Source organism: Myxine glutinosa, chromosome 13 (assembly GCF_964187855.1).
Source record: "Myxine glutinosa chromosome 13, kmMyxGlut1.1, whole genome shotgun sequence".
NCBI lineage: Eukaryota > Metazoa > Chordata > Myxini > Myxiniformes > Myxinidae > Myxine > Myxine glutinosa.
In genome coordinates this window covers 11,468,993-11,496,607 of record NC_136273.1, presented here as the reverse complement: position 1 = coordinate 11,496,607, position 27,615 = coordinate 11,468,993, and the positions used below count along the sequence as shown (strand labels likewise).

General features: G+C 43.9%; 1 protein-coding gene across 2 annotated transcripts in view; it reads right to left on the bottom strand.

The window, feature by feature from the left end:
* Positions 1-291: 291 nt before the first annotated feature.
* LOC137438597 (calpain-5) overlaps positions 292-27,615 on the bottom strand; it is a 77,149-nt gene continuing 49,825 nt past the window's right edge. For both annotated transcript variants that reach the window (XM_068133778.2, XM_078767096.1), the window contains 9 exons: positions 18,482-18,674; positions 17,203-17,396; positions 17,021-17,098; positions 15,963-16,155; positions 9,584-9,703; positions 7,529-7,725; positions 7,197-7,306; positions 1,130-1,266; positions 292-1,015 (listed from right to left, as the gene is read on the bottom strand). In XM_068133778.2, coding sequence (XP_067989879.2) covers positions 827-1,015; positions 1,130-1,266; positions 7,197-7,306; positions 7,529-7,725; positions 9,584-9,703; positions 15,963-16,155; positions 17,021-17,098; positions 17,203-17,396; positions 18,482-18,674 — 1,411 coding nt within the window. In that variant the 3' untranslated portion in view covers positions 292-826. The remainder of the gene's footprint in view (positions 1,016-1,129; positions 1,267-7,196; positions 7,307-7,528; positions 7,726-9,583; positions 9,704-15,962; positions 16,156-17,020; positions 17,099-17,202; positions 17,397-18,481; positions 18,675-27,615) is intronic.

The window sequence follows — 27,615 nt, the reverse complement described above, 5'->3', positions numbered from 1 at the left end:
GTTCGGAAGGATCGCTACGGCAGATCCAACGTCGAGGTCACCATATGAAGCGCGATGCTGCGCACGCTAATGCTTACGCAAGGAGCAAGCGGACAACGCGGTTCATAAAAGAGTCTTTATTGAAAGTACTCAAACTGCAGCACTGAGCTGCTCCGGGCTGCGCGCCCCGTGTATATCTTGAGGCCACGCCTCTCTCTCGGGCGTGGCCGCCGCCCACTTGGTGCGCGGAATGATGTCACCACGCCAGTGGGCTTTCGTGTCTGCCACATTATTACATTTCAAAAGGCCATATTAGATGTATACCTTTTATTGCTTGTACTCCGACAAATGACACAGTGAAATAGGAGTAAAATAGATAATGGTGAATTCAACATCATAAAAGAATACTTTTATATTCATTTTTGGCCAATTGTATGATATTTTCACTTTTGATCGAGTGCATGAACATCTTCTTCTTCTTCTTCTTCTTCTTCTTTTTTCGCATGTAGCACAAGGCCGTGGGTGGCATCATTGGCTGAGGGCATGGCTGCGCCTGTAGGTCAGGGGAGGAATTTGTAATTTGTTCACGGAGACAGCGATAGCACAAGTATCCTCGTTTTAATTCCCTTCGGACTCTGGAACGAGTGGATTGAACTTCCTCTATAACATGTGAAGTGTGCTAACATTAGTGTTGCTTTGATAATTAAAATTCAAAACTAAAAACACCACTAAGACTTCCTTTTGACTGTTATGACTATTACTGTAACATAACTCTTAGCACTGAATAATTTTCTGTGGATATAAAAACACGATGGTGCACTAAACGGAATGAAAAAGATTCAAAAGTTCAAAGAGCTTTCAAGTCATTGTTCGTGACAGTTTCCACGGTAACAGAACGTGTGACAGACTCTTCTTCTCCTGCCTGCTTGCCCCGATGACGTAATGGAAGCTCCAAAGTACGATCAGAGTCTGTTTGATCACCTGGTACCTCTGCCTCTCCCAGCAAGGTATCCGATAGAACTCCATGCAACCACAGCTGAAAGGAAAGACAAAGTAGTTCCACTTGAGTAAGACACATCTCAGCATGTTGTAAAATTATAGATGTACACTGCAGCTCTCTAACGTCTCTCTTTTTGTCAGGATGTGTTACCTGAATGGTGACACGCCTCTCGGGGTGTTTCTGGTAAAATATTACTCCAGCATCAAACACGGTTTCAAGCTGCATGTCTACATCTGCTGTTCTCACCTTCTGTCCCTCGCAGCAAATTACTGCATACACTTTGTTACCTGTACAACAAGAAACCACATGGCTCCAAACAATCAAACAAGTCGAGGTCAAAGTTCACAAAAATCACAATAACATGGGCTTCTCTGGACAATGATTGGACACAATCAACAGTGAAATTTTGTGACTTCTTAAGGTATGTGCAAAATACAATGAACAAAGTACTTCTTTTATAGATGTATACAAGGTTCTAGATGTATATAAGGTTATAGATGTATATAACGTTATAGATGTATATAAGGTTCTAGATGTATATAAGGTTCTAGATGTATATAAGGTTCTAGATGTATATAAGGTTATAGATGTATACAAGGTTCCAGATGTATATAAGGTTCTAGATGTATATTAGGTTCTAGATGTATATAAGGTTCTAGATGTATATAAGGTTCTAGATGTATATAAGGTTCTACATGTATATAACGTTCTACATGTATATAAGGTTCTACATGTATATAAGGTTATAGATGTATACAAGGTTCCAGATGTATATAAGGTTCTAGATGTATATAAGGTTCTACATGTATATTAGGTTCTAGATGTATATAAGGTTCTAGATGTATAAAAGGTTCTACATGTATATAAGGTTCTACATGTATATAAGGTTCTAGGTGTATATAAGGTTCTAGATGTATATAAGGTTATAGATGTATACAAGGTTCCAGATGTATATGAGGTTCTACATGTATATAAGGTTCTAGATGTATAGAAGGTTCTACATGTATCTAACGTTCTAGTTGTATATACGATTCTACATGTATATTAGGTTCTAGATGTATATAAGGTTCTAGATGTATATAAGGTTCTACATGTATATAAGGTTCTAGATGTATATAAGGTTATAGATGTATACAAGGTTCCAGATGTATATAAGGTTCTAGATGTATATAAGGTTCTACATGTATATTAGGTTCTAGATGTATACAAGGTTCCAGATGTATATAAGGTTCTAGATGTATATAAGGTTCTATATGTATATTAGGTTCTAGATGTATATAAGGTTCTAGATGTATATAAGGTTCTAGATGTATATAAGTTTCTAGATGTATACAAGGTTCTAGATGTATATAAGGTTCTACATGTATATTAGGTTCTAGATGTATATAAGGTTCTAGATGTATATAAGGTTCTAGATGTATATAAGGTTCCAGATGTACATAAGGTTCTAGATGTATATAAGGTTCTGCATGTATATTAGGTTCTAGATGTATATAAGGTTCTAGATGTATATAAGGTTCTGCATGTACATTAGGTTCTATATGTATATAAGGTTCTATATATATATATATATAAGGTTCTAGATGTATATAAGGTTCTGCATGTATATTAGGTTCTAGATGTATATAAGGTTCTAGATGTATATAAGGTTCTAGATGTATATAAGGTTCTGCATGTATATTAGATTCTAGATGTATATAAGGTTCTATATGTATATAAGGTTCTAGATGTACACAAGGTTATAGATGTATATAAGGTTCTATATGTATATAAGGTTCTAGATGTATATAAGGTTCTGCATGTATATTAGGTTCTAGATGTATATAAGGTTCAAGATGGATATAAGGTTCGAGATGTATATAAGGTTCTAGATGTATATAAGGTTCTAGATGTATAGAAGGTTCTACATGTATCTAACGTTCTAGTTGTATATACGATTCTACATGTTTATAAGGTTCTATATGTATATAAGGTTCTAGATGTATATAAGGTTCTAGATGTATACAAGGTTCTAGATGTATACAAGGTTCTAGATGTGTATAAGGTTCTAGATGTATATAAGGTTCCAGGTGTATATAAGGTTCTAGATGTATATAAGGTTCTAGATGTATATAAGGTTCCAGGTGTATATAAGGTTCTAGATGTATATAAGGTTCTAGATGTATATAAGGTTCCAGGTGTATATAAGGTTCTAGATGTATATAAGGTTCTAGATGTATACAAGGTTCTAGATGTATACAAGGTTCTAGATGGATACAAGGTTCTACATGTATATAAGGTTCTAGATGTACATAAGGTTCTACATGTATATAAGGTTCTAGATGTATACAAGGTTCTAGATGTATACAAGGTTCTAGATGTATATAAGGTTCTAGATGTATATAAGGTTCCAGGTGTATATAAGGTTCTAGATGTATATAAGGTTCTAGATGTATACAAGGTTCTAGATGTATACAAGGTTCTAGATGGATACAAGGTTCTAGATGTGTATAAGGTTATAGATGTATATAAGGTTCTAGATGTATACAAGGTTCCAGATGTATATAAGGTTCTAGATGTATATAAGGTTACTAGATGTATATAAGGTTCTAGATGGATACAAGGTTCTAGATGGATACAAGGTTCTAGATGGATACAAGGTTCTAGATGTATGTAAGGTTATAGATGTATATAAGGTTCTGGATGTATATAAGGTTCTAGATGGATACAAGGTTCTACATGTATATAAGGTTCTAGATGTATACAAGGTTCTAGATGTATACAAGGTTCTAGATGTATATAAGGTTCTAGATGTATATAAGGTTCCAGGTGTATATAAGGTTCTAGATGTATATAAGGTTCTAGATGTATACAAGGTTCTAGATGTATACAAGGTTCTAGATGGATACAAGGTTCTAGATGTATATAAGGTTATAGATGTATATAAGGTTCTAGATGTATACAAGGTTCCAGATGTATATACGGTTCTAGATGTATATAAGGTTTCTAGATGTATATAAGTTTCTAGATGTATTTAAGGTTCTAGATGTATATAAGGTTCTAGATGTATATAAGGTTCTACATGTATATAAGTTCCCAGATGTGTACGAGGTTCCAGATGTGTATGAAGTTCCAGATGCGTATATGGTCCCAGATGTGTAGAAGGTTCCAGATGTGTATAAGGTTCCAGATGTGTACGAAGTTCCAGATGTATATAAGGTTCCAGATGTGGATAAGGTTCCAGATATGTACAAGGTTCCAGGTGTGTACAAGGTTCCAGATGTGTACAAGGTTCCAGATGTGTATAAGGTTCCAGATGTATATGAGGTTCCAGATGTGTATAAGGTTCCAGATGTGTACAAGGTTCCAGGTGTGTACAAGGTTCCAGATGTGTACAATGTTCCAGATGTGTACAAGGTTCCAGATGTATATAAGGTTCCAGATGTGTACAAGGTTCTAGATGTGTACAAGGTTCCAGATGTGTACGAGGTTCCAGATGTGTACGAGGTCCCAGATGTGTATAAGGTTCCAGATGTGTACAAGGTTTCAGATGTGTACAAGGTTCCAGATGTGTACAAGGTTCTAGATGTGTACAAGGTTCCAGATGTGTACAAGGTTCCAGATGTGTACGAGGTCCCAGATGTGTATAAGGTTCCAGATGTGTACAAGGTTTCAGATGTGTACAAGGTTCCAGATGTGTACAAGGTTCCAGATGTGTACCAGGTCCCAGATGTGTACCAGGTCCCAGATGTGTATAAGGTCCCAGATGTATATAAGGTTCCAGATGTGTACGAGGTTCCAGATGTGTACGAGGTTCCAGATGTGTACAAGGTTCCAGATGTGTACGAGGTCCCAGATGCAATGCCGGGCAGCACCAGATACCCCCTCGAGTATCTAGTATATAACGTGTGCACAAGTTAGATGCTCTAAGTAAATGTTGGTGTGTTGCACACCAGTTGAACTGGCAAAGCAGATGGAGGCTCTTTCATTATCTATGGCATTTTAAATTGCATGTGTATGGTCTGAGACAAACCTCTTTTTGCTGAGTAGTAAACAGGAATGTTACCTTGATGTCAGGTATGCATAACCTTGATGACACCTTTTCATGAGTCTCAATTTAGAAAAGTAAATGACTTCCCGAGAGGCTTGAAGGTGTCGCTTCTTTGGCAGGTATGTTAAAAGTAAGGTTGGACAAGATGTCATTGTCAGGAAAGATGCCTCACCACTTCAGTCCTACTCTCCTCACTTCCTGCTCCCATACCCATATATGCATCCTCCACCCTGGTCCTTTTGTTCCATATAATAAAAATGAAGGAGGGGTGGGGAGGGCCGTTATGTTGCTCCGCCTTACATCTTTTATCTGGAGTCGATAAAGTGCTCAGACATCTTTGTTTGACTTGTTCATGAAGACATGGTCTAAGAGACTTCTTAAGGGGCCATGACAGTAGAAATGAAGCACCTTGTGGAAGGAAGCCTGACATATCTAGCAGACTTACCAACAATGAAAAAACAAACTGGGGAGAAACCTTGAAGAAGAAGTGCCAGACGAGCTACTCCATCAAAATCTATTTTGAGCGACTATCTTCTTTCGGCTTTATGAGGAACGAGTAAAAAGCCCGTAAAAAATGACGGGTTGGAACAGTTTATTCGAGGGTGCAGCCGCGTGAGCGTGCCAAAGTCTGAAGCCTCGGCCTAGTGTCAGGTGTGCTTATATCTTCTTTATTTATTAGACATCATATGGGTGTCGGGTGTTGGCTTAGCGGTTAAGGTGTTGGCTTAGCGGTTTGGGTATTGATTTAGCGGTTAGGGTGTTGGCTTAGAGGTTAGGGTGTTGGCTTAGCGGTTAGGGTGTTGGCTTAGCGGTTTGGGTATTGATTTAGCGGTTAGGGTGTTGGCTTAGAGGTTAGGGTGTTGGCTTAGCGGTTAGGGTGTTGGCTTAGCGGTTAGGGTGTTGGCTTAGCGGTTCAGGTGTTTGCTTAGCGGTTAGGGTGTTAGCTTAGCGGTTAGGGTGTTGGCTTAGCGGTTCAGGTGTTGGCTTAGCGGTTAGGGTGTTGGTTTAGCGGTTCAGGTGTTAGCTTAGCGGTTAGGGTGTTGGTTTAGCGGTTAGGGTGTTGGCTTAGTGGTTAGGGCATTGGCTTAGCGGTTAGGGTGTTGGCTTAGTGGTTAGGGTGTTGGCTTAGCGGTTAGGGTGTTGGCTTAGCGGTTAGGGTGTTGGGTTAGCGGTTAGGGTGTTGGGTTAGCGGTTAGGGTGTTGGCTTAGCGGTTAGGGTGTTGGCTTAGCGGTTAGGGTGTTGGCTTAGCGGTTAGGGTGTTGGCTTAGCGGTTAGGGTGTTGGCTTAGCGGTTAGGGTGTTGGCTTAGCGGTTAGGGTGTTGGCTTAGCGGTTAGGGTGTTGGTTTAACGGTTAGGGTGTTGGCTTAGCGGTTAGAGTGTTGGCTTAGCGGTTAGGGTGTTACCTTAGCGGTTAGGGTGTTGGCTTAGCGGTTCGGGTGTTAGCTCAGCGGTTAGGGTATTGGTTTAGCGGTTAGGGTGTTGGGTTAGCGGTTAGGGTGTTGGCTTAGCGGTTAGGGTGTTGGCCTAGCGGTTAGGGTGTTGGCTTAGCAGTTAGGGTGTTGGGTTAGCGGTTAGGGTGTTGGGTTAGTGGCTAGGGTGTTGGCTTAGCGGTTAGGGTGTTGGCTTAGCGGTTAGGGTGTTGGCTTAGCAGTTAGGGTGCAGGCTTGGGATCCTAGGATCCTGGGTTAGTATCCCGGCTGATCGCTGAATTAACACCTGGGGGGTTGACTCAGCCTGTCATCCTTCCGAGGTTGGCAAATTGAGTACCAGTTCACTGGTAATTCCCTGTGTGTCGCAAGAGGCGACTAACAGGTTTGGCAGCAGGAACAGCATCCGGCCATAAAACATTGCTTCAAAAAGGGGACCACTGTGCCTGAAAAAGGCCAACCCCCGCTCTGCGGGGAAAAATGGCCTCTAAAAGTGGTTCTTCTTCTTTTCATACGGATATAAATGAACACTCGTTTTACACTGCGCACTTTGCACATCATGTGCAGCGAATTTCACGTCTTGCATTTATTATTTTAAAAAACGCTTCTGTTCAGACAAAAATGTTCCAACCCATGATAATTAATTAATGTTCTGTAAAAAAATTCCCATTGAATGCATGATCATCATAACAATAGTACAGTATTGTGTAAAATATTGAATATCAAACTGCAATAACCTGCCAACTGAACAAAGCTCACCTGAACTTCCGAGACCCGAGGCCTTCTGCAAGGTCAGGGATGTGACTTGGACAGGATAGCCCAACATCAGGTTCCAGCAGGTTCGCTTTGGGCTGTCATTTGCGAGCTCTCTATATGAAGAGAGAAAGAAAATTATTCTTCGATTTGATGTCACTTTCATTTAGTGCTCCAGATTTAAAGTCACCTTTATGAAACTCACATCCACTCCTCTCCCTCCACTCACCTTTGCATGAGCATGCTTCCTCAATGTATCTATTCATTCCAGTACTTGCTAATCGACAAAAGTAAAGTATACAAAGCGGTAAACTGCAAAAACATAAAGTCAAACTCACTGAAGTCGTGAATTATATTCAGAGAAGATGCGAAGCAGGAAGCGTTCAGCCTGGCCTGGCTCGAATGTGCATGGCACTAGCACATAGCGACCATGGGAGAGTGTCTGACGCCGAAACACAGCACGAGAGTTGATAAACTCTGAACGGCAGATCGACGAGGCATGACCATGGATACGGAAACGCCTGTTCAACTCCACCTGCAGCATTCATGCCGTTTGCTCAGATATCTCACAGAACACATCATAACTTATCGTGTAGTAACAAGAAAGAGCAATCGGAGATTGCAGACCCTCACCAGGACGTGTTTGTGTGGTGTATTTTGTGTGGTGTTTATTAGCTGATGTGTTTGTGCGGTTTATTGATGACGTAGATTTATGTTCGATCCAATATGGCTGCTAGACCACGTGACCCGATGACGTCATCAATCTAATTCCCCCATACAATTTTTGTGTAGATCATGCTCAATAAATTTCAAACTGATCGGATCAAGCGTTCTACTTGCCTAATTATGACGTCATGATGAAGGCACTGATGACATCATGAATATATGTTGTTCTCCATGGAGAGCACTTGATAAATGAGCCATGTTTCACTTTTTCCATGGAGCGGTTTCGGAGATATAGAGATTCACGGTTTTGCGGTTCTTCCAAGATGGCGCCTATAACACGAGGCATATGACGTCATAGTTATCATTTAAAAATTTATACAGGAGGAGGCACTCCTATGGTGAAAATTTCGTTTCAATCGGACCAACGGTTGCAGAGAAAAGCATACTCACGTTCTGCGGGTACGAACAAACAAACAAACAGAACCAAATGCAACAAGCATTCTGTGTATTGCGCTACAATACATGTCCCCTACCAAAGTTCAAAGTGCCATAACTTTGTCAAAAATGATCGAATATGCAAATTTATGCACGGTTGATGCTGGTTTTCAAACTTGATCTGAAGTATGCTGAGACACATGTGTGTCACGCCTCGCCTCGTTGATAAGCCCGCAAGGTCGCTCCATGGAGCAGCCTGCATGTATTGCACTGTGTGAATTATATAATTACTAACTCACGGTCTGAGGTACTCGCGATTCAAGAGATATCCATTTAAAAAAAAAATTTTTTCGTTTAATTAACGATATCTGCCAAACCACGTGCCCTATCGCAAATTCCAAAATGACATTTTAGTAGACTGACATGCTGAACAGATCTGTGAAGTTTCCCCTTGATTGGATCAAAAATGAGGGAGGAGCTTGGTTTTAAAGGTTCATGCTTAAAAACGTCATAACTCTGAAAACATGTGACGCATGACGTCATGCTCGCTGACTTTTTTGTTTGTCATGGGTATGCGATTCTGCCTGCAAAGATTGGCCTCGATCTGTTCAGCCGTTGCAGAGAAAAAGGGGTTTTTGTGTTTTCACGAAAAACAATATGGCGGCCGAACAACGTGACCTGTGACGTCATAATTACCATTAAAATATTCTCCAGGCCGAGTCCCTCCTACCGTGAAAATTTATTTCAATCGGTCCAATTATTGCAGAGAAAATCTTTTTTAAAGGAAATTAAAACTTAAAATGGCACCGAGTTAAGGATCATCAGAATTATCAGAATTCCCAAAGTTCAAAGTGCCATAACTTTGTCAAAAATGATCGAAACGTCGTGAAGTTCGAACTTGATCTGTAACTTATCATGAGGAAACGATGTACCAAGTTTGAAATCATTAGCGTTAAGCGTTTAGAAAAAAAGTCCGGAAAACTGTTCTTTGCGTGACAGACTGACGGACTGACAGACTGCCAGACGGACGGACAGACTGACGGACTGACAGACGGACAGACTGACGGACTGACAGACGGACTGACGGACTGACGGACAGACTGACGGACTGACGGACAGACTGACGGACTGACAGACGGACAGACTGACGGCTGACGGACTGACAGACTGACAGACGCAGGGACGGCGTGCAAACCTATAGTCCCCTCCGGTGTTCACCGGTAGGGGACTAATAAGTAATAACCTCTCCTCTGGTGATGGTAATGAAATGAGTGAACTTTTACATAACATACCTTGAAGATTTCAAAACCAATGGTGAGCTTTTGCGTTCGGCTAGATCTTGAGAAAGCCCTCTCTTCCTGTTCCAGGTAGAACATAAACTCGGTCCCACCTCCAGAAACTTCAAACGCATACTGCAATTACATAGAATGTTTCATGCATGATTCAAACGACTTTACTATCCATTCACAACTATTGCAGATAATTGTTGCATGTAACCTTATTATAATGGAGCAAACGTATATGGTTATGTATGCATGTACGTAAGTGACCAAAACGTCTTCTTCAAATGTATTTAAAACTGAAAAATACGGTCCGTGAAGCCGTGAGGGGTGAGGCGGTGAAGTCGTATAATTATATATACCGTATATATACAGTGCATTCAGAAAGTATTCAGACCCCTTCACCTTTTTCACATTTTGTTATGTTGCAGCCTTATGGTGAAATCGTTTAAATTCATTTTTTCCCTCATCAATCTACACTCAATACCCCATAATGACAAAGAGAAAACAGGATTTTAGAAAGTTTTGCAAATTTATTAAAAAGAAAAAACGGAAATATCACATTGACATAAGTATTCAGACCCTTAACTCAGTACTTAGTTGAAGCACCTTTGGCAGCGATTACAGCCTCGAGTCTTCTTGGTTATGACGCGACAAGCTTTGCACACCTGGATTTGGGGATTTTCTGCCATTCTTCTCTGCAGATCCTCTCAAGCTCTGTCAGGTTGGATGGGGACCGTCGGTGGACAGCCATTTTCAGGTCTCTCCAGAGAGGTTCGATTGGGTTCAAGTCAGAGCTCTGGCTGGGCCACTCAAGGACCTTCACAGAGTTGTCCCTAAGCCACTCCTGCGTTGTCTTGGCTGTGTGCTTAGGGTCATTGTCCTGTTGGAAGGTGAACCTTCGGTCCAGTCTGAGGTCCTGAGCGCTCTGTTTCAGGTTTTCATTAAGGATATCTCTGTACTTTGCTCCGTTCATTGTTCCCTCAACCCCGACAGGTCCCCCAGTCCCTGCTGCTGAAAAACACCCCCACAGCATGATGCTGCCACCACCATGCTTCACCTTTGGGATGGTATTGGGCAGGTGATGAGCGGTGCCTGGTTTCCTCCAGACATGACGCTTAGAATTGAGGCCAAACAGTTCAATCTTGGTTTCATCAGACCACAGAATCTTGTTTCTCACAGTCTGAGAGTCCTTTCGGTGCTTTTTTGCAAACTCCAAGCGGGCTTTCATGTGTCTTTCACTGAGGAGAGGCTTCCGTCTGGCCACTCTGCCATAAAGCCCAGATCGGTGGAGTGTTGCAGTGATGGTTCTCCTTCTGGAAGTTTCTTCCATCTCCACACAGGATCTCTGGAGCTCAGCCAGTGACCATCGGGTTCTTGGTCACCTCTCTTACCAAGGCCCTTCTCCCCCGATTGCTCAATTTGGCCGGGCGGCCAGCTCTAAGAAGAGTCCTGGTTGCTCCAAACTTCTTCCATTTAAGAATTATGGAGGCCATTGTGCTCTTGGGAACCTTCGATGCAGCAGAGATTTTTTTGTAGGCTTCCCCAAATCTGTGCCTCGACACAATCCTGTCTCTGAGCTCTGCAGGCAGTTCCTTCGACTTCATGGCCTGGTTTTTGCTCTGATACGCATTGTCAGCTGTGACACCTTATATAGACAGGTGTGTGCCTTTCCAAATCATGTCCAATCAATTGAATTTACCACAGGTGGACTCCAATCAAGGTGTAGAAACATCTCAAAGATGATCAAGAAAAACGGAAGGCACCTGAGCTAAATTTCAAGTGTCATAGCAAAGGGTCTGAATACTTATGTCAATGTGATATTTCAGTTTTTTCTTTTTAATAAATTTGCAAAACTTTCAAAAATCCTGTTTTCTCTTTATCCTTATGGGGTATTGAGTGTAGATTGATGAGGGAAAAAATGAATTTAAACGATTTCAGCATAAGGCTACAACATAACAAAATGTGAAAAAGTGAAGGAGTCTGAATACTTTCTGAATGCACTGTATATATTAATTACGTACTGTTTGAACGTCGGTTGCATCCTGTCTATTAATTACGTAGTATATTAAATATGTACTGTTGAAATATACCTTTCGACCATTTAGACTGCTGAGACAGCTTAGACCTTTGAAGACCCTTTAAGTCCCCCAAGACCCATAAGACCTCCAAGATCCCAAAATACCCAAAAGACCTTTAAACACCCCAAATACTCTTAAGTACCCCAAAGACAATTAAATACCCAAAATAACCCAATGACCCTAAAAGACCCCAAAGACCCAAAAAGACACAAAAGACCCAAAAGGCCAAAAAGACCCTAAAGACCCAGAGGACCCAAAATACACGCTGGGGTAATTAATCGGTGTACTTATGAAGGGTTAGCAAATGCAGGCAACGTTGAGGAGGTAGAGAGAAAGGCAGTGGCGATATGGAGGCGAGGGGCAGGCAGTAGTGAGGAGTAGCGAACGCAAGCAGTTGTCAGGGGTAGTGAGGACAGGTAGTAGTGAGGGGTAGTGAGAAAGGCAGTGGTGAGGTGGTAGCGAGGACAAGCAGTAGTGAGGGTAGGCAGTGGTGAGGGGATAGCAATGGCAGATAGTGATGAGGGGTAGCGAGGGACAGGCAGTGGCGGTGGGGTAGGTAGCGAGGGCCAGGCAGTAGTGAGGGGGGTAGCAAAGGAAAGCAATAGTGAGGGCCTAGTGAAGACAGGCAGTATTGAGGTAGTAGTGAGGGCAGGCAGGGGTATGTGGGAGGGTGTAGCAAGGGTAGGCAGTGGTGAGGGGGTAGCGAGGGTCAGGCAGTGGCGATGTGGTAGCATAATTAAGGGCGGTCTTACCTATGGGGCAGCCTGGACAATTGGTTGAGATTGGATAAGTAACTACCGAATGTATCATGGTCAAAATTCGTCACAAAGACAGACAGACACCACATTGTATATTTTAGTATGATGATGATATCTCGAAATTTTCATTCCAAACAATCACAAATTAACACAATAGTATTAATACATCAAAATATAATGTTAAATCGCGATTGTATTAAGATATGAAACCAGCGAACCGTCATCATCTGTTCACTTCCAGATTCGGGAGCAAGGTCCATGTCAATCGCATTTCAAAATCAAAATTGTATTGAGGAATATCTTAAACCTCCTACCTACCTTATGACACCTGCTGGGACCCCAACATGTTCCACAGAAGGTTATTATATTTCATTTTAGTAAAATATGCAACTGTAATGGTTACTAAATGCTGTCCCCCTGTCATGTGACCAGATCCACAGCTCTGATTGGTGTACGTTTGTGGGGACATATTGCGGACAGACAAACGCTGTTATACATGTCATTGTTCTACGGGCTTGTTATGAAATCAAGTCGAGACCTCGGTTTCCAGATATGAGGCTTTATTGAAATCTATCTCCACATACCCTATATGCACAGAACAAAGAATAATATCAGAACTACAGCAAAGATTGTACTAGCATTTCATTGTTCATAAGCAAGCAAATAATTCATTCCCCGTCATACCTTCTCGAGCGTCCGCTCACAAAACACAGATACCAAACCAAACCCCCCTCCTTTCTCGTACAACGCATTATATTCCTTTCGCAAGGCCATCGTATTCGAATCCTCTTCTTCATGTTTTATTACGTTCACCCTCCATTAAAATACAAGCTAGCAATCAAACAATTAAGCAATGCAACAGTAACAAACAAGTTCTACCAACCAAAACGAGTTGGTGGTTGGCACAATCTTCCAGCACAAGTTCGATAAATTCCTTCAGTTACAGTGTCCCCAGATTCACAAAGAGAATCATCCTTCTCGGTCAGCTCCTTTTGAGATCTCCCCGACTCCGACGGGATCTCCGTTACCTTGGCATCATCAAGCATTACTTTATCCCCGGTCAATCCGTGCTGCACCTCCGCTTTGACAGGTGAACCCGAGATTCCGTTTCCCGCATTGTCAGCAACATACTCATTTCCATCACCGCAAGGTGCGAGATGGCGAACAGATACAGTAGTCTCACATCTGTCCAGAAGCCTCACATGAGAATACGCCGGATTTGCCTCTAGAATTTCTACACGATCCGCCAACGGTTCGTATTTACTTTGTCTGACCACTCGCTTCAGAAGAGCGGGATTAGGGCTGGCCAACCAAGAGGGCAATGCTCGCCCACTTGCACTACGTCGCTGAAAGTGGAACATTCTTTCATGGGGAGTTTCATTCGTAGTGGTACACAGTAACGAACGAATTGCGTGCAGAGCGTAGAGCATATGGAAGCACACATTCCCATTGCTGCGAAGGTAAACCACGCAACTTCAAGCTCATCGACATGGCTCTCCATATAATCCCGTTATAACGTTCCACCAAGCCATTGCCTTGAGGATTGTATGTGGTGGTACGGCTCGTGGCGACGCCTCGATCCTGGAGAAACTGCTTAATCTCCCGAGACAGAAAAGCTGTACCTCTGTCACTGTGAATGAACGCAGGATATCCGAACATTAAGAACAGTTGCCGCAAACATTCAATCACCGTGGCCGAAGACATATCAGAACATGGAAAAGCAAATGGAAATCGAGAGTACTCATCGATTACTGTAAGAATGTAACGGCGCCCCCCTGCGGCTGGCAATGGACCCTTGAAATCAACTTTCAAACCCTCCCACGGCCTCCCGGCATGAATCAGCGTCCCCATAGCCGGTTTATAGAAACTCAGTTTAACTTTGGCGCACACGGAGCATGTCTTGCAAAGACGCCGGACGTCCTCTATAGAAAAAGGCAAATTCCTGCTTGGCACAAAATGAGCTAATCAAGTGACCCCGGGGTGACAGAGCGAATCGTGAATATCCGGTAAATCGCCGGTGGTCATTCCAGAGCAGACAGGTCAAGACAAAGCATCAGCTGCCAGATTATCTCGTTCCGGTCTGTAAATGATGTCAAAACTGAAGTCAGCTAATTCCACACGCCAGCGAGCGATTTTCTCATTTTTAATCTTCCGTGTATGGCGTCCGTCATACATGAACGCAACTGACTGTTGGTCTGTAATTAACTGGAAATGTTTCCCGAGAAGGAAATGACGCCACCATCTGATAGCTTCACCGATCACGTAAGCCTCCTTCTCTATAGCGGAATGTCGCCTTTCACTATCAGGCAATGTACAGGAGAAAAGGGCGACCGGCCTCCCAGCCTGATTGAGGGTAGCTGCGGTAGCGCAGTCCGGGGCGTCTGTCTCGATCATAAAAGGAATACTCTTGTCTATCGAGGTCACCACAGCATTAGCTATGTCTGTTTTCAATAGCTGAAAGGCGGCCTTCACGGCTACGTTCAGTGGAAATAGTTTACATTCCACCAAAGGCCTTATTTTTCTGAGAATCCGGTATCCACTTTGAATAGTGTGCGAACAGTTTCAGTACTCTGCGCAAGGCCGCACGGTCGGAGGGAGGGGACATTTCGAGCAAAGGTTGTAGCCGAGCGGCGTCAGGCCATATCTTCCCTCCGGTCACGCTGTACCCCAAAAGATCCACTGTCTGGATGGAGTAATTACACTTCTCTTCGTTGAAGGTCAGTCTGTATTTCTTCGCAACATCCAAGAACCGCCGTAAATTTGAGTCATGTTCTATCTGGTCGTGGCCACATACGATGACATTATTGACATACACAAAAACATCTTTCAGTTGTTCGCTGGTTAAAATGTCATCCTTCACCCATTGGAAACACACAATGTCATTGGTGACTCCGAAGGGAATTCTATGAAACTGGTACAGCCTTTGACCAGATTCGAAAGCGGTGTAAGGTCGATCATTCTCCCTGATGGGTATCTGGTGGTGCGCACTTCAGAGGTCCAAGGTGCTGAATACCCTGGAGGTAGATACCTCTCTGACTATGTCATCCATCTTTGGTAGTGGGTAGGCGTCCAGTTGGGTAAAGCGATTGATCGTCTGAGAATAGTCAATGACCATACGCTTCCGGTGATTAGGGTTACTGACAACGAGCACTTGAGCCCTCCAGGGCGAGCTACTAGGATCGATTATACCCTCGTTTAGAAGCCGATTGGTCTCATTGGCGATAAATTGTGCATCTGGGCGCGAATATCGCCGGGATTTCACAGTTGTAGGGCGACAATCCGAAGTTAGGCATGGGAACAGCGGGGGTGGTTCGATCAACATCTCTGTCAAGCTACATACCGAGAAGACTTTAGAGGGTTGTGCACTACCATTAAAAGTTAATGAGCTCACCCTTCCTGTCACATCCCTAATCCTGCACTACAACAAAAGAGTCAGAAGGGTTGCCAATTAATATTGACATCAATCTTATAAACGGAGTGCATGTAGATAGATGTTTTACCAAAAAAAAACATGTTTATCAGAGAAATGGGAATGCATAGAAGCCAGAATACCTGTGGGTTCTGGAGGTGGCTCGGATGATTTCCACATCCACCAGCACGGTTCTTCAACACCTCGGGATGAGGCGACCACTCTCCAAAGATTGTGGCCTCCTGCCAGTTTTTGCGTAGTGAGAACCATGCTTTGTGTGGCATGCGACAAACTATAGCATCAGTGAACTCCCTGCACCAATCTTCCATGCTCATCCTGTGCACAAATCACTCCATACCTAAGATTTCTGCACATTTGAGATCACAAAAGTTTCATACATTTTCACGAGGTGGGATTAAAAAAGCAATGAAAAGCAGCAAAACATCTGAAAATGCAAAGCCCGTCCAAATCCACTTTGTATTCAGAGTTCTTCTTCCGTATGCTAAATATGATGAAAACAGCTAAAAAAAAAACTACAAAACATTGACTATTTTAGGCGATCTTGACTTTTTCACCCCAAAAGCAATATGCTTCAGTGACCCAACATGCAAACCCTGCTCAAATTAAAAAATCAGATGAAAATTGACCATTTTATGGAACCTTGACCTTTGACCTATTGTTCTGAAAAAAAAAACAATCGGCTTATAACTTTTGATTGGTGACCTAATTCAGTGACCCAATGTGCAAATTCTTAAAATTTCACGTCAATTGCGTGACGATGGATGATTTTATGTGACGCTGACCTTTAACCTTTTGACCAGATTATTAATTTGTCTTCTCCCTATTCTCATAATAAAGCTTTGTTGGACATTTGATGACAAAAGCTACAATGGTAAAAACGTTACGGCCCGGACAGACACACAGACCGACACACACACACACACAAGTGATTGCAAAAGCCCGTCTCCCGTCCTTTTGTAACTCCCTGTAGTTCATCTAGTTTTTATACAATTGTCTGGAAATAATCATTATCCCCAACAAACATGAAGCCATAATTGATTGGAGAACTTCCAAACTTCTATCAACGAAATATTGAGACATCCGAGCAAAGTTCGACAGGGGAGAAGGCAATATGGGCCATCATGCCTGTACTGTATCCATACTGCAATGTAGAATACAAAGTTTGAATGTGGAATTATACCAAAACTCTCCGTCATTATTCACCGTGACCTTCATGCACTCTTTCTCGGCATGACTGAGTCCCTTCCACTCTGGCGACCTGTGAATGACAAACATACAATGGCTCACACCAGAAATGATAGTAACATCCATGTAAATATCTGGTCTAATGATGATGAAGAGATGGAGAGAGCAATGGCTTACTGGTCACCCCAAGCTCCTACCCACTCCCTTCGTCCCCATGGGTTTCGCAGCTGCAGCAGCAAGATTTTCTCTCCGGCTGTGCAGGCAAGAGCGGTGGAGGCACCTGTCCGGGCTGCTCGTACTGCAGTGATTGCGTAAGCATGACCTTTGACTAGACCACAAGGCATTTGCGTACCAATCTCTCCCAATGCTGGCTGTGGAGCACAACGCATGAAAAAACATTTGCTAGGACAATAACACCATTTGATACTGTGTGGTCAAAAACTCTATAAGTGATTAATAACACCTCGCCCTAATAACAGGCTGGCAGGAGAGCACACTCACCTCTAAGCTGTCTATCCTGGCTGCGTTTAACCGGGCATCTCCCCATCAGCACTGTGTACACGGCCCAAAGATGAAGATAGCAAAGAAGATTCACGTGATTGAGGTCATGGGATCTGTGGAGTCACTATCATGATCTGTAATGTAAACTAGTCCTGCGCATCATGTCCTGGGCCTGATGGATGTTAAAGTTGCTTTTGGTATCGGTCTTCACACGGATGATGAGCTTGTCCACAGATTACCTGCTCATAAAATCCGCAATGCTAAGGGACACTTTGATATTGGTTTACTGCGTAAAGGAATGACCTTTTTCACATTTACTTGTGAAAACTCGACCCAGATTAAATTGTCTCAAGACAATACTTCAGTAGTTGCCGAGGGCCTCCAATGAGCAAATAAAATAAAATACGTGAAATCTACGTCCTCAACGAATACACAATAAGTATACTATAACACGCACGCTCTTCTTCTTCTGCCTCTTTAAAAGGCTTTCTTCAATTTGCTCATCAAATCTCTCCTTTTCAAAAAAAATTCAATCAAATAACTTGATCTTCATCTTTTTCTTGATCTTTTTCAAAACTTGATCTTTTCTACCTCGATTAATCCTCCCCAAATCCACCTCCTTCAAATTCCTATTTATTTCCTGAAAGTCCTTGTAGTGTCCATCTTGTTTATCCCATGTACCCCACCCCAGCCCTCTCCCAACCACAGATCTGCCAATGTCCCTGGTCTCTACTGGTGTTGTGTTCCCCTCTCTCTCCCCCGTCTTGTCTCACACTCCCTTTTTTATATGTTATATGCGTTAGCTCTTACATGAGCCTCGACTTCGTATGCAAAAAAAAAAGACAGCAGGGCATCTGTATTTCCAATGAAGCAAATAAAAGTATTGCATCTCAGCTCAAACATTTCCGTTAATGGGTGTTGTGTTGGTTTAAGCCGGCTGATCTATAGATTGCACCTCAATGTAACAGGCGAGCAGGGCACCATGCTTGTGGGCCTTCTGCAGCTCGCTGTAGAGACGATATCTGCGAGCAACGTCCGTAGCATAATCGCCACGAGCCAGGCGGATCCGTTCAGAGACCCCAGCTGTAAAATCCACCAGTGCCTCAGCCACGCTTCCGCCATCCAGAGCCTCGTAGCAGCCATTCAGTCTGATTATGGGGCAGGTAACATGAATACGACCATGTCATAGTAGCCATATGATCCTAGTGGTCAGCAATTTCACAAGAGCGAGTCATCTCACCAGATTGGAGTTTGCATAAAATAAAAATAATTGCTCTGATAAAAAATCAACCCTTTTAACCCATTGCCGGCCACTGTTGAGTGGTCTTTGGCACACTCACCACACTTGCCAAAAGTATTGTTACGTTTGTGGGGGTAGGGATACTTTAGACCAGGTAGATTTGTGTAGGTAGTCTGCTCCGACTGCCGTGAAGAAGAAGAACCACCACCATGTAATAAGTAGAGGACCTGTTTAGCCCGAATGTCGGATGAAGTTGTATATTTGTCCCCGTCACGAGGCCCGGGCATGTTATTTAGCTCAGTGATTAGGTCAAGTAATTCCCTGTTCGTCGGTCCCTATGTGATTTATTATTTATCTCTTTTGGCACCGCACCATAGACACGAGCGCAGAAATTGCAGTAATAACAATAAAATCCAACCAGAAGCCAGTTCTGAGCACTGCCGATAGGACACCACCATCTACATCACCATGAAGGTCGAGCAGGCCGAAGACACGCCAAGAAGGACAGTGATTGGGCGGAAGTTGACCAACAGGAAGGCCGGGGTAAGAATCAACTCGCTGATTGGAAGAGGGAAGGGTGAGTAGGACTGCATCACAAGAGCGGACTGTGTGTAGATTGGTGGAGAGCTGGACAATGTAGTGATGGCCTGCGGGCATTGGTAGAGAGGCACAGATGACGTCACGAGACGATCAATAAAAGAAGACTCGGACCGACATTTTCTCTTCTTGCCCCTCATGCTTTCCTCTTGCCCTCACGCCTTCCTCTTGCCCCTCACCTATCTCGCTTCTTGGTTCTACTCTTGGCTCTTTGCTCTGATGGTGGTCCTTTGTTCACGGAGAAGGCTTCATCACGGCCAGGAGTTTGACGTGCAAGGACGAGGAAGACAGGTGCGGCTGGAAGAGCAAATTGCACGCCTGCTCATTTGCTTCGCGCCCCGGGCCGGGAGTGAGCGGAACGTGCAGCGAGGCCTGGCTTTGCACACGCGCGCCAAACGACGAGCGGTTTCCCGCCAACACCCTAGCCGCATTGAGACTGCGCGCCGGGGCCTGGAAGAATTCAGGCGGGATGCATGGCCAAGTTGAGCTAAGTGCCACGATAAAACACACTGTTATTTTACTTTCATTATCTTTCCTTCGTCAGTGTTCAAGTCTGGTGTGGGGGGCGTCCGTTTAGAAATTTTATTACGTTGCGTTTTTCTTGTTCCTGGCATTCCATTCAATAAACCTGTTATTTTTGTACATTCTAATTCCGGGCTTTGTTCGAGTTATTTTCTTTACAGGCTTTGTGACTGCCCGCGGGGTCGACAGGTAAGACCTTCATCCCTCCCCCTTCTCTTTCTTCCTCCTGCGTATATATAAAGTCCGCATTTGAACTGAACTCCCCGGAGTAACGCTCGATTGCCTTCCGTGACTCTCCCGGTGTTAACTGAGAGCAGTCACACGACAGTATGTCAGCAACAATAGGAATCAAACTCACATTGGCCAGTGGAGACACAACAAGTGCCTTCAACCACGTGAGCAAGCATCCATCTTGAAATAAGGTCAGTAACCTTAAATTACATTTGATTTGAAGAAACCCAAGTGCATACATTTGAACGGCCAACATTTCATTTGTACATTGATGGACATCGGACGACAGGATAGTTCGGAGGTTGCAGACTTGCACCTTCGAGCTGTCTAGACTGGGTGTTCCATCCCTGATGCGACTAAAAATTGTCGTCCTGATGCTTCACAGCAAGGCCTTGCACCACTGAGTATGCCATCTTTCGGAGGGGATGTTAACCCAGGTGTCCTTTATGCTTGCATTTGTTAGTGGACATTAAAGATCCCCTTTCAAATTAAACAGGCTATTTTGAACCTGGTATCCTGAGCCATTCTAGATCCCTGATTGAAGGAACACCCTGCAATGGAGCAGAGACCTGTCCAGGGTTACTTATGAAGTAGGGAAAAAGTTCACAATCACTCATGGGCTTTTTCTCATGGGCCACTGGCCCTGCAGCTTATCTGGGCCATGGCCTAACGTTGTAACCCAAATGTGGTAGCATTCTGACTGTTGGATCTGGAGAAGAAGATTTTTGAAGGAATTTATACAATTTTCCAAAAAAAATCACCAAGTAGGCCATTTTGACACACTTCCGGTCGCATGATCGGCATGACTTCCGCAATTTAACATCCCTACCCTGGCCTAATGTCGTAACTCAAATTTGGTAGCATTGTGACTGGTGGGTCTGGAGAAGAAGATTTTTGAAGGAATTTACCAAGTCTGCCATTTTGACCTACTTAAAGTCACGTGACCAAGCAGTGATATCGGGGACCATGCCAGACATTCCGATGACTATGCCAACAACGCCATCCACTCCAATGACGATGCCATACATGGGAATACAAGTTTACATTCCGATGAATATGCCAACAACGCCATCCACTCCAATGACGATGCCATACATGGGAATACAAGTTTGATAACGATGACGTCATTGGCCACTTGGTTTGGCAGCCATATTGGATTTTATCTAAAACCTTTAAAGACCATCTTCTCTCAAACAGCACAACTAATTAATGCGAACCTTTAAGTGCCATCGACGAACCATGCGGATTATAGTTTGATTAAATATTAAACCATGCGGATAAAGCATTGGTCATGTGGTTTGGGAGCCATATTGGATTGAAGGAAAAAGTAACTTTTTTTGCGATACCACGTGACTGATGACGCCATCATTATGGAATTATATTTCACATGGGGAGTCGATGACACACCTCAATTATTTAAATTGACCAATTTCAGAGAATAAATGTACCCTAATAAACTCTGGTTGAAGAATGCAATGTTATCAATTTAAATAATTAAATGAATGTTCATTTGCAAAGTGTTACATTAACCGATTGAATCTTGACATCTTGTGTCATGGCGCCGATGTTCGGCGACTCGACTTTGCGTGCTCTATTTATTTTATTCCTCTTATCTCTTTTTATCGTCCATTCTATCGGAATTTGCACTTGTGGAAGAGAGGAACTACCAACGATTCGTATCAGCAGTGGTGAGTGGTGCAGCCAAGCATCATCTAATCAGAACATTGCCGATCGAGACCCAAGGCCTAGCCATCCTGGAGATCAAAATGGACGGCGGCGAGGCAAGATTGGTCTGTTTGTGGATTCTGTTTCCTGGTGAACGATTCATGGTGCACGGACTCCGAGATTATCTCTCATTCCTGCAGGCCAGAGTTGGAAACTCTCGATCCATCTCATCCATGCCCTACAACAACCGAAGTGCCAGAAGCCATTAAACATTCGGTGCCCCAAAGGACCACAAATGGTATTTAAAAGCTTGCGTGGTTGCCATGCATGCACCGATTGGAGCATCTTCACGGGAAGTGCCACCGACATCGATGATTGCTCCGACGTCATCTTGGACTTGTGGGGTATGCGGGGTATGTGGGTGTCTGTCTTCTGATACCTCAGGGAGATGGATGCCCCTGCCTTGCATAACCTCAGGTCACCTGTGGGCAAAGTGTAGTACCTGTCAGCCCACCTTACCAGGGTAACAGTCCGCAGCCGTGCGGTTTAAATGGCAGATGGCCATGCACATCTGGTGGATAAGAGTCCAGTCGACTCAAACAGCACGGGCGGAAGAGGGACGGAGAGGAGTGGCGACTACCCCATCTATACCACACACTTACCCGTGTGTACCAGCCATGGAAAGGCAATGCCACCATTGCCCGAGGAGACTCGACATCATCATCTTGGAATACCTAAAATTCTACCAGGATTTTTTCGTCCCAACGAAAACATTGACTATATATTCCAACAAAAAACTCTGGTTTGGTAAATTAATTCACAACAAGCGTTACGCCCAGGTCCCCCGTCGGGGAAGTAATGTGAGTTGACAAAATGGAAGACGCAGAAAACATGCTATGATATGATATTTCGCTCACAAGGTTCAGACATACATGGCGGCGGCCATCTTGGATTTTGACGTGGCGACCCAATTTTAAACAGCGTTCTTGCTTGTGCCGAGATACACTCACACACCAAATTAGAAGTTGGTACTTCGCTTATTTTTCAAGATATTCATCTCACAAGGTTCAGACACATGGCATCAGACATACATGGCGGCGGCCATCTTGGATTTTGACGTGGGTTGCACCCACACACCAAATTCGAATGCGGTCCTTCGCTTACGCACGCCCGCACGCCCGCACGCAAACACGCACCCCCGCACGCACGCACGGGAAAGCCATAGTCCCCCTTTCGCTGCGCTGTGCGACGGGGGACAATAAACTCCATGCCAAGGAAGACGCGTTTAGATCTAGAAGTGATGCAGAGTACAAGAAAGCCAAGTACGGGTTACGCAAGGCCAAAGATGGCAAGCGTGACTTCCGGAAGAAAAAAAACTGGAGGAGGACATCATGAGGATGAATGCTAAAGAACTCTGGCAGGGCCTCCACACGATCACTGGTTCCAAGCCGAAGTTGAAATCTCCAACGAATGACGACGACAAATTGCCCGACAGACTGAATCACATTTTTACAGCCGAATCGATCGCCCGGTGAGCGCAGCACCAACCACAGAGGAAGTGTCTCCTCAAGCTTTTGTGATCTCCGGAAATCACACTTGACAAGTTCTGATGAACTTGAAGGTCAGGAAAGCGACTGGTCCTGATGGTATCAGCCCCGGCCTGCTGTGGTCTTGTGCTCATGAACTGTCGCCCATTCTAACTTTACTTTTCAACTTTTTTTCTTTGTTTTTTTTTGTATACAACATCGAGGCTCGTGTAAGAGCTAACATTAATCACAAAAAAAAAAACGGACACATCAAACATATAATAAAGGGAGCAGGAGACAAGATGGGGAGGGTGAGGGAAGCATACAAGTACAACAGTAGAGAACAGGGACATCGGAAGATCTGGGGGAGGGAGAGGGCTTTGGGGGAGGAGGCATGGGAAGGGGGGGTAGGGGGGAGAAGTAAAAAACACATGGACACTGCTAGGACTTCCAAGAAAAAAGTTGGTATTCCAAAAAAGTGGATTTGGGGTGAATTAGCGGGGGTAGAAAAGATCAAGGTTTTGGATGGGGGAAGACAAGAGATGGTGGTGAACAGCTGTTTTAAAGACCTGGAGGGAGGAGTGGGATTGAAGAAAATGAGGGAGTTTGTTCCAGAGGTGGGAGAAAAGAGGAATGAAGGAGTGAAGGTGAATAGAGAGTCTTGATTTTGGCAGTTTACCCATAAGAGGGTTGCTGGCAGATCTTGTGCGACTTGTAGGAATATTTGGGGGACAGAGCACAGACAGAGCTGGGGGAGCAAGGCCGGAGAGGAGTCGGCAGAAGACAGAAAGACCACCAACCTGCCTGCGGTTAGTGAGTGAAAGGCCCTCGGAGGTAGCTTCATCGCAGGAGATTCCAATGATTCTGAAAGCTTTGGTTTCAACAGCGTGAAGCCGAGCTCGGTGTGAGGCAGGAGCACCGGCCCAGAGGGGGGAACAGTATTCCATTGAGCTGCGGATGAAAGCCTTGTATGTGGTGAGGAGCTCAGGTGTGCCAAGGAAGGACTTCGCATGACGGAGGATGCCCAGTCGGCGACTGGCTTTGGAGGCCAGCTTGGAAATGTGGTTTTCCCAGGAAAGATCATGGCAGATAGTGAGACCCAAAGGCTTGAGTGACAGAACTTCTTGGAGAGGATTGTTCAGAAAGTAGATGGGAGGGTTGTCCAGTCGATCTTTTCGGGAGACATAGTAAGAGTGTGAGATTTGTCAGGATTGAAAGCCATGTTCCACTTGTTTGCCCAGTCTGTGATTTTGCCCAGGTCTGCAGAGAGTGAGGAGGCTGCAGACTGCCGATCTGAGGGATGAGGAATGGAGCGGCAGAGAGTAGAGTCATCAGCAAAGAGATAGAGGGGATTTTCAAGAGAGTCAGAGAGATCATTGATGAAGACCAGGAAAAGCACAGGGCCCAGAACACTACCTTGGGGAACTCCAGCCAGAACAGGAATGGGAGATGAGAGAAACCCATTCAGGGCCACACGTTGACTACGTGGAGAGTAACATGATGGAGGATGGTGGAGAGGTAACACATTTACCTTTGACCTGTTTAGTCAGGGTTCAATGCCTGGCCCGACTGTGTAGAGTGGCTGGTTGAGGTTTCACATGCGTGTTTCCATTTTCCATTCCGAGAATTCCATTCAGGGCCACATGTTGACTACGACCAGAGAGGAAGTCCGCAAGCCACGAGTGGAGATTTCCATGGATACCATAGGAGGAGAGTTTTGTGAGCAGAGCAGGGTGCCAAACCGTATCGAAGGCACGTGATATGTCAAGGGAGGCAGCTCTGATTTCCTGTTTGGCATTTCGGACTTCCATCCATTGTTGAGACAGCAGAAGCAACATGTCCAGAGTAGATTGACCAGGTCTGAATCCAAATTGATGATCGGAGATCAAGCCATTGGAGAAGAGGAAGGATTTGAGATCCGAAGCAATGATGGATTCCATGACTTTGCTGATAATTGGAAGCAGGCTGATTGGTCTGTAGTTGCAAGGATCTGTTTTTGCACCTTTTTATGTAAAGCGGTGATGTTGGCTGATTTCCAAACTGATGGCAGATGACCTTGAGCAAAAGAGAGGGTGAAGAAAACAGAGAGAGGGTGAGATAGAGCGGCTGAGCAGGATTTTAGGACCCGTCTGTGTGATCTTCACTGGTCACTTCAGCTTTGTCAAATTCCCTGTGTTTTGAATAAGTCCACAATTATCCCTGTGCCACAGCATTCCCCAATGAGCTTCGAGTTTAGGTCTGTGTTCAATATCATTTCACCTCACAAACTCCATTTTAAAGTCGATGCACCTGGTCTTTATTGGTCGATTTGTAACTGGATTTTGGATCTTCTTTTTAGACAGACCAGACGGAAGCCAAAGAGTTCAATCTTGGTTTCATCAGACCACAGAATCCTGTTTCTCACAGTCTGAGAGTCCTTTAGGTGCTTTTTTGCAAACTCCAAGCGGCTTTCATGTGTCTTTCACTGAGGAGAGGCTTCCGTCTGGCCACTCTGCCATAAGCCCAGATCGGTGGAGTGTTGCAGTGATGGTTGTCCTTCTGGAAGTTTCTCCCATCTCCACACAGGATCTGTGGAGCTCAGCCAGAGTGACCATCGGGTTCTTGGTCACCTCTCTTACCAAGGCCCTTCTCCCCCGATTGCTCAGTTTGGCCGGGCCGCCAGCTCTAGGAAGAGTCCTGGTTGTTCCAAACTTCTTCCATTTAAGAATTATGGAGGTCACTGTGCTCTTGGGAACCTTCAATGCAGCAGAGATTTTTTTGTAGGCTTCCCCAGATCTGTGCCTCGACACAATCCTGTCTCTGAGCTCTGCAGACAGTTCCTTCGACCTCATGGCTTGGTTTTTGCTCTGATACGCATTGTCAGCTGTGAGACCTTATATAGACAGGTGTGTGCCTTTCCAAATCATGTCCAATCAATTGAATTTACCACAGGTGGACTCCAATCAAGGTGTAGAAACATCTCAAAGATGATCAAGAGAAATGGGAGGTACCTGAGCTAAATCTCAAGTGTCATAGCAAAGGGTATGAATACTTACGTAAATGTGATATTTCAGTTTTTTCTTTTTAATAAATTTGCAAAACTTTCTAAAATCCTGTTTTCTCTGTCATTATGGGGTATTGAGTGTGGATTGATGAGGGAAAAATGAAGTTAAACGATTTCAGCATAAGGCTGCAACATAACAAAATGTGAAAAAAGTGATGGGGTCTGAATACTTTCTGAATGCACTGTATAGCAGGATATCTCAAAAAGTTGTGGACAGATTCGGACGAAACTTGGTGGACCGGTTGGCTGTCTGAGAAGGACAAAGAGATTCGATTCTAGTAAAGATCTGCATATGGATTCGGATATGAGAGTTATTTAATATTTAATTAATTCTTCACCATTGGGAGATAGGGCCAAAAATCGATACATAGCAGGATATCTGAATAAGTTACGGACGGATTTGGAAGAAACTTGTTGGACAGGTTGTGTGTGTGACAAGGAAGAATCGATTCAATTTTGGTGAACACCCAGATCCGGATCCAGCGAGTCGAATTTTTAAAGTGATTCTTCACCATTGAGTGAGATGGCCAACCAGGTGGAGGTATGCTCTCTACTTAGTTCTGTTCTCGTTCATCATTTTATTATCCCCGCCACAAAAGGTGGAAGGAGGTTATGTTTTCATCTGTTTGTTTGGCTGTTTACATGATGTCTCAAAAGGTTATGGACAAATTCGAACGATATATCACAATAAATTTGTTCTTCTTATTATTATTATTATCTATCTATAATTCCACTAATCTCTGTCTGTGTGTGTGTGTGTGTATGCGACCGCTGTTTCTCGACAACTACCGGTCCGATATACTTGAAACTTGCCAGGTATATTGCTGGGGACCCGAGGATGTGCCTTTTCAAGGTTTCATATTAATCGGACAAGTAGTTACCGAGCTATGTCCAAAAAACGATTCAACCAATCAGAGAGCAGCGAGCTATCACGTGTGCCGAACGTGCCGAACAGACTCTGCCTCGGACGGCACATTTGAGAGCGTATTCATTTATTTCACGTTGGCAAACTATGTTGGCGTTAAACTATGTTTTAAAACTAATTAAAACTACTTTGCGATTCATCGTAACTGCGATTCGTAACTGCCGTTCGCTTTGGCTTTGCGAATGGACCAAACCATTTCATGTAAATAGAGGGGGGGGAATGTCACCGTACTCGCAAGCCGTTCGCTTTGGACCAAACCATTTCATGTAAATAGAGGGGGGGGATATAATTTTAGATATAGATATAGTACGGGCATGCCCTAGTTATTATTAATTGGAAT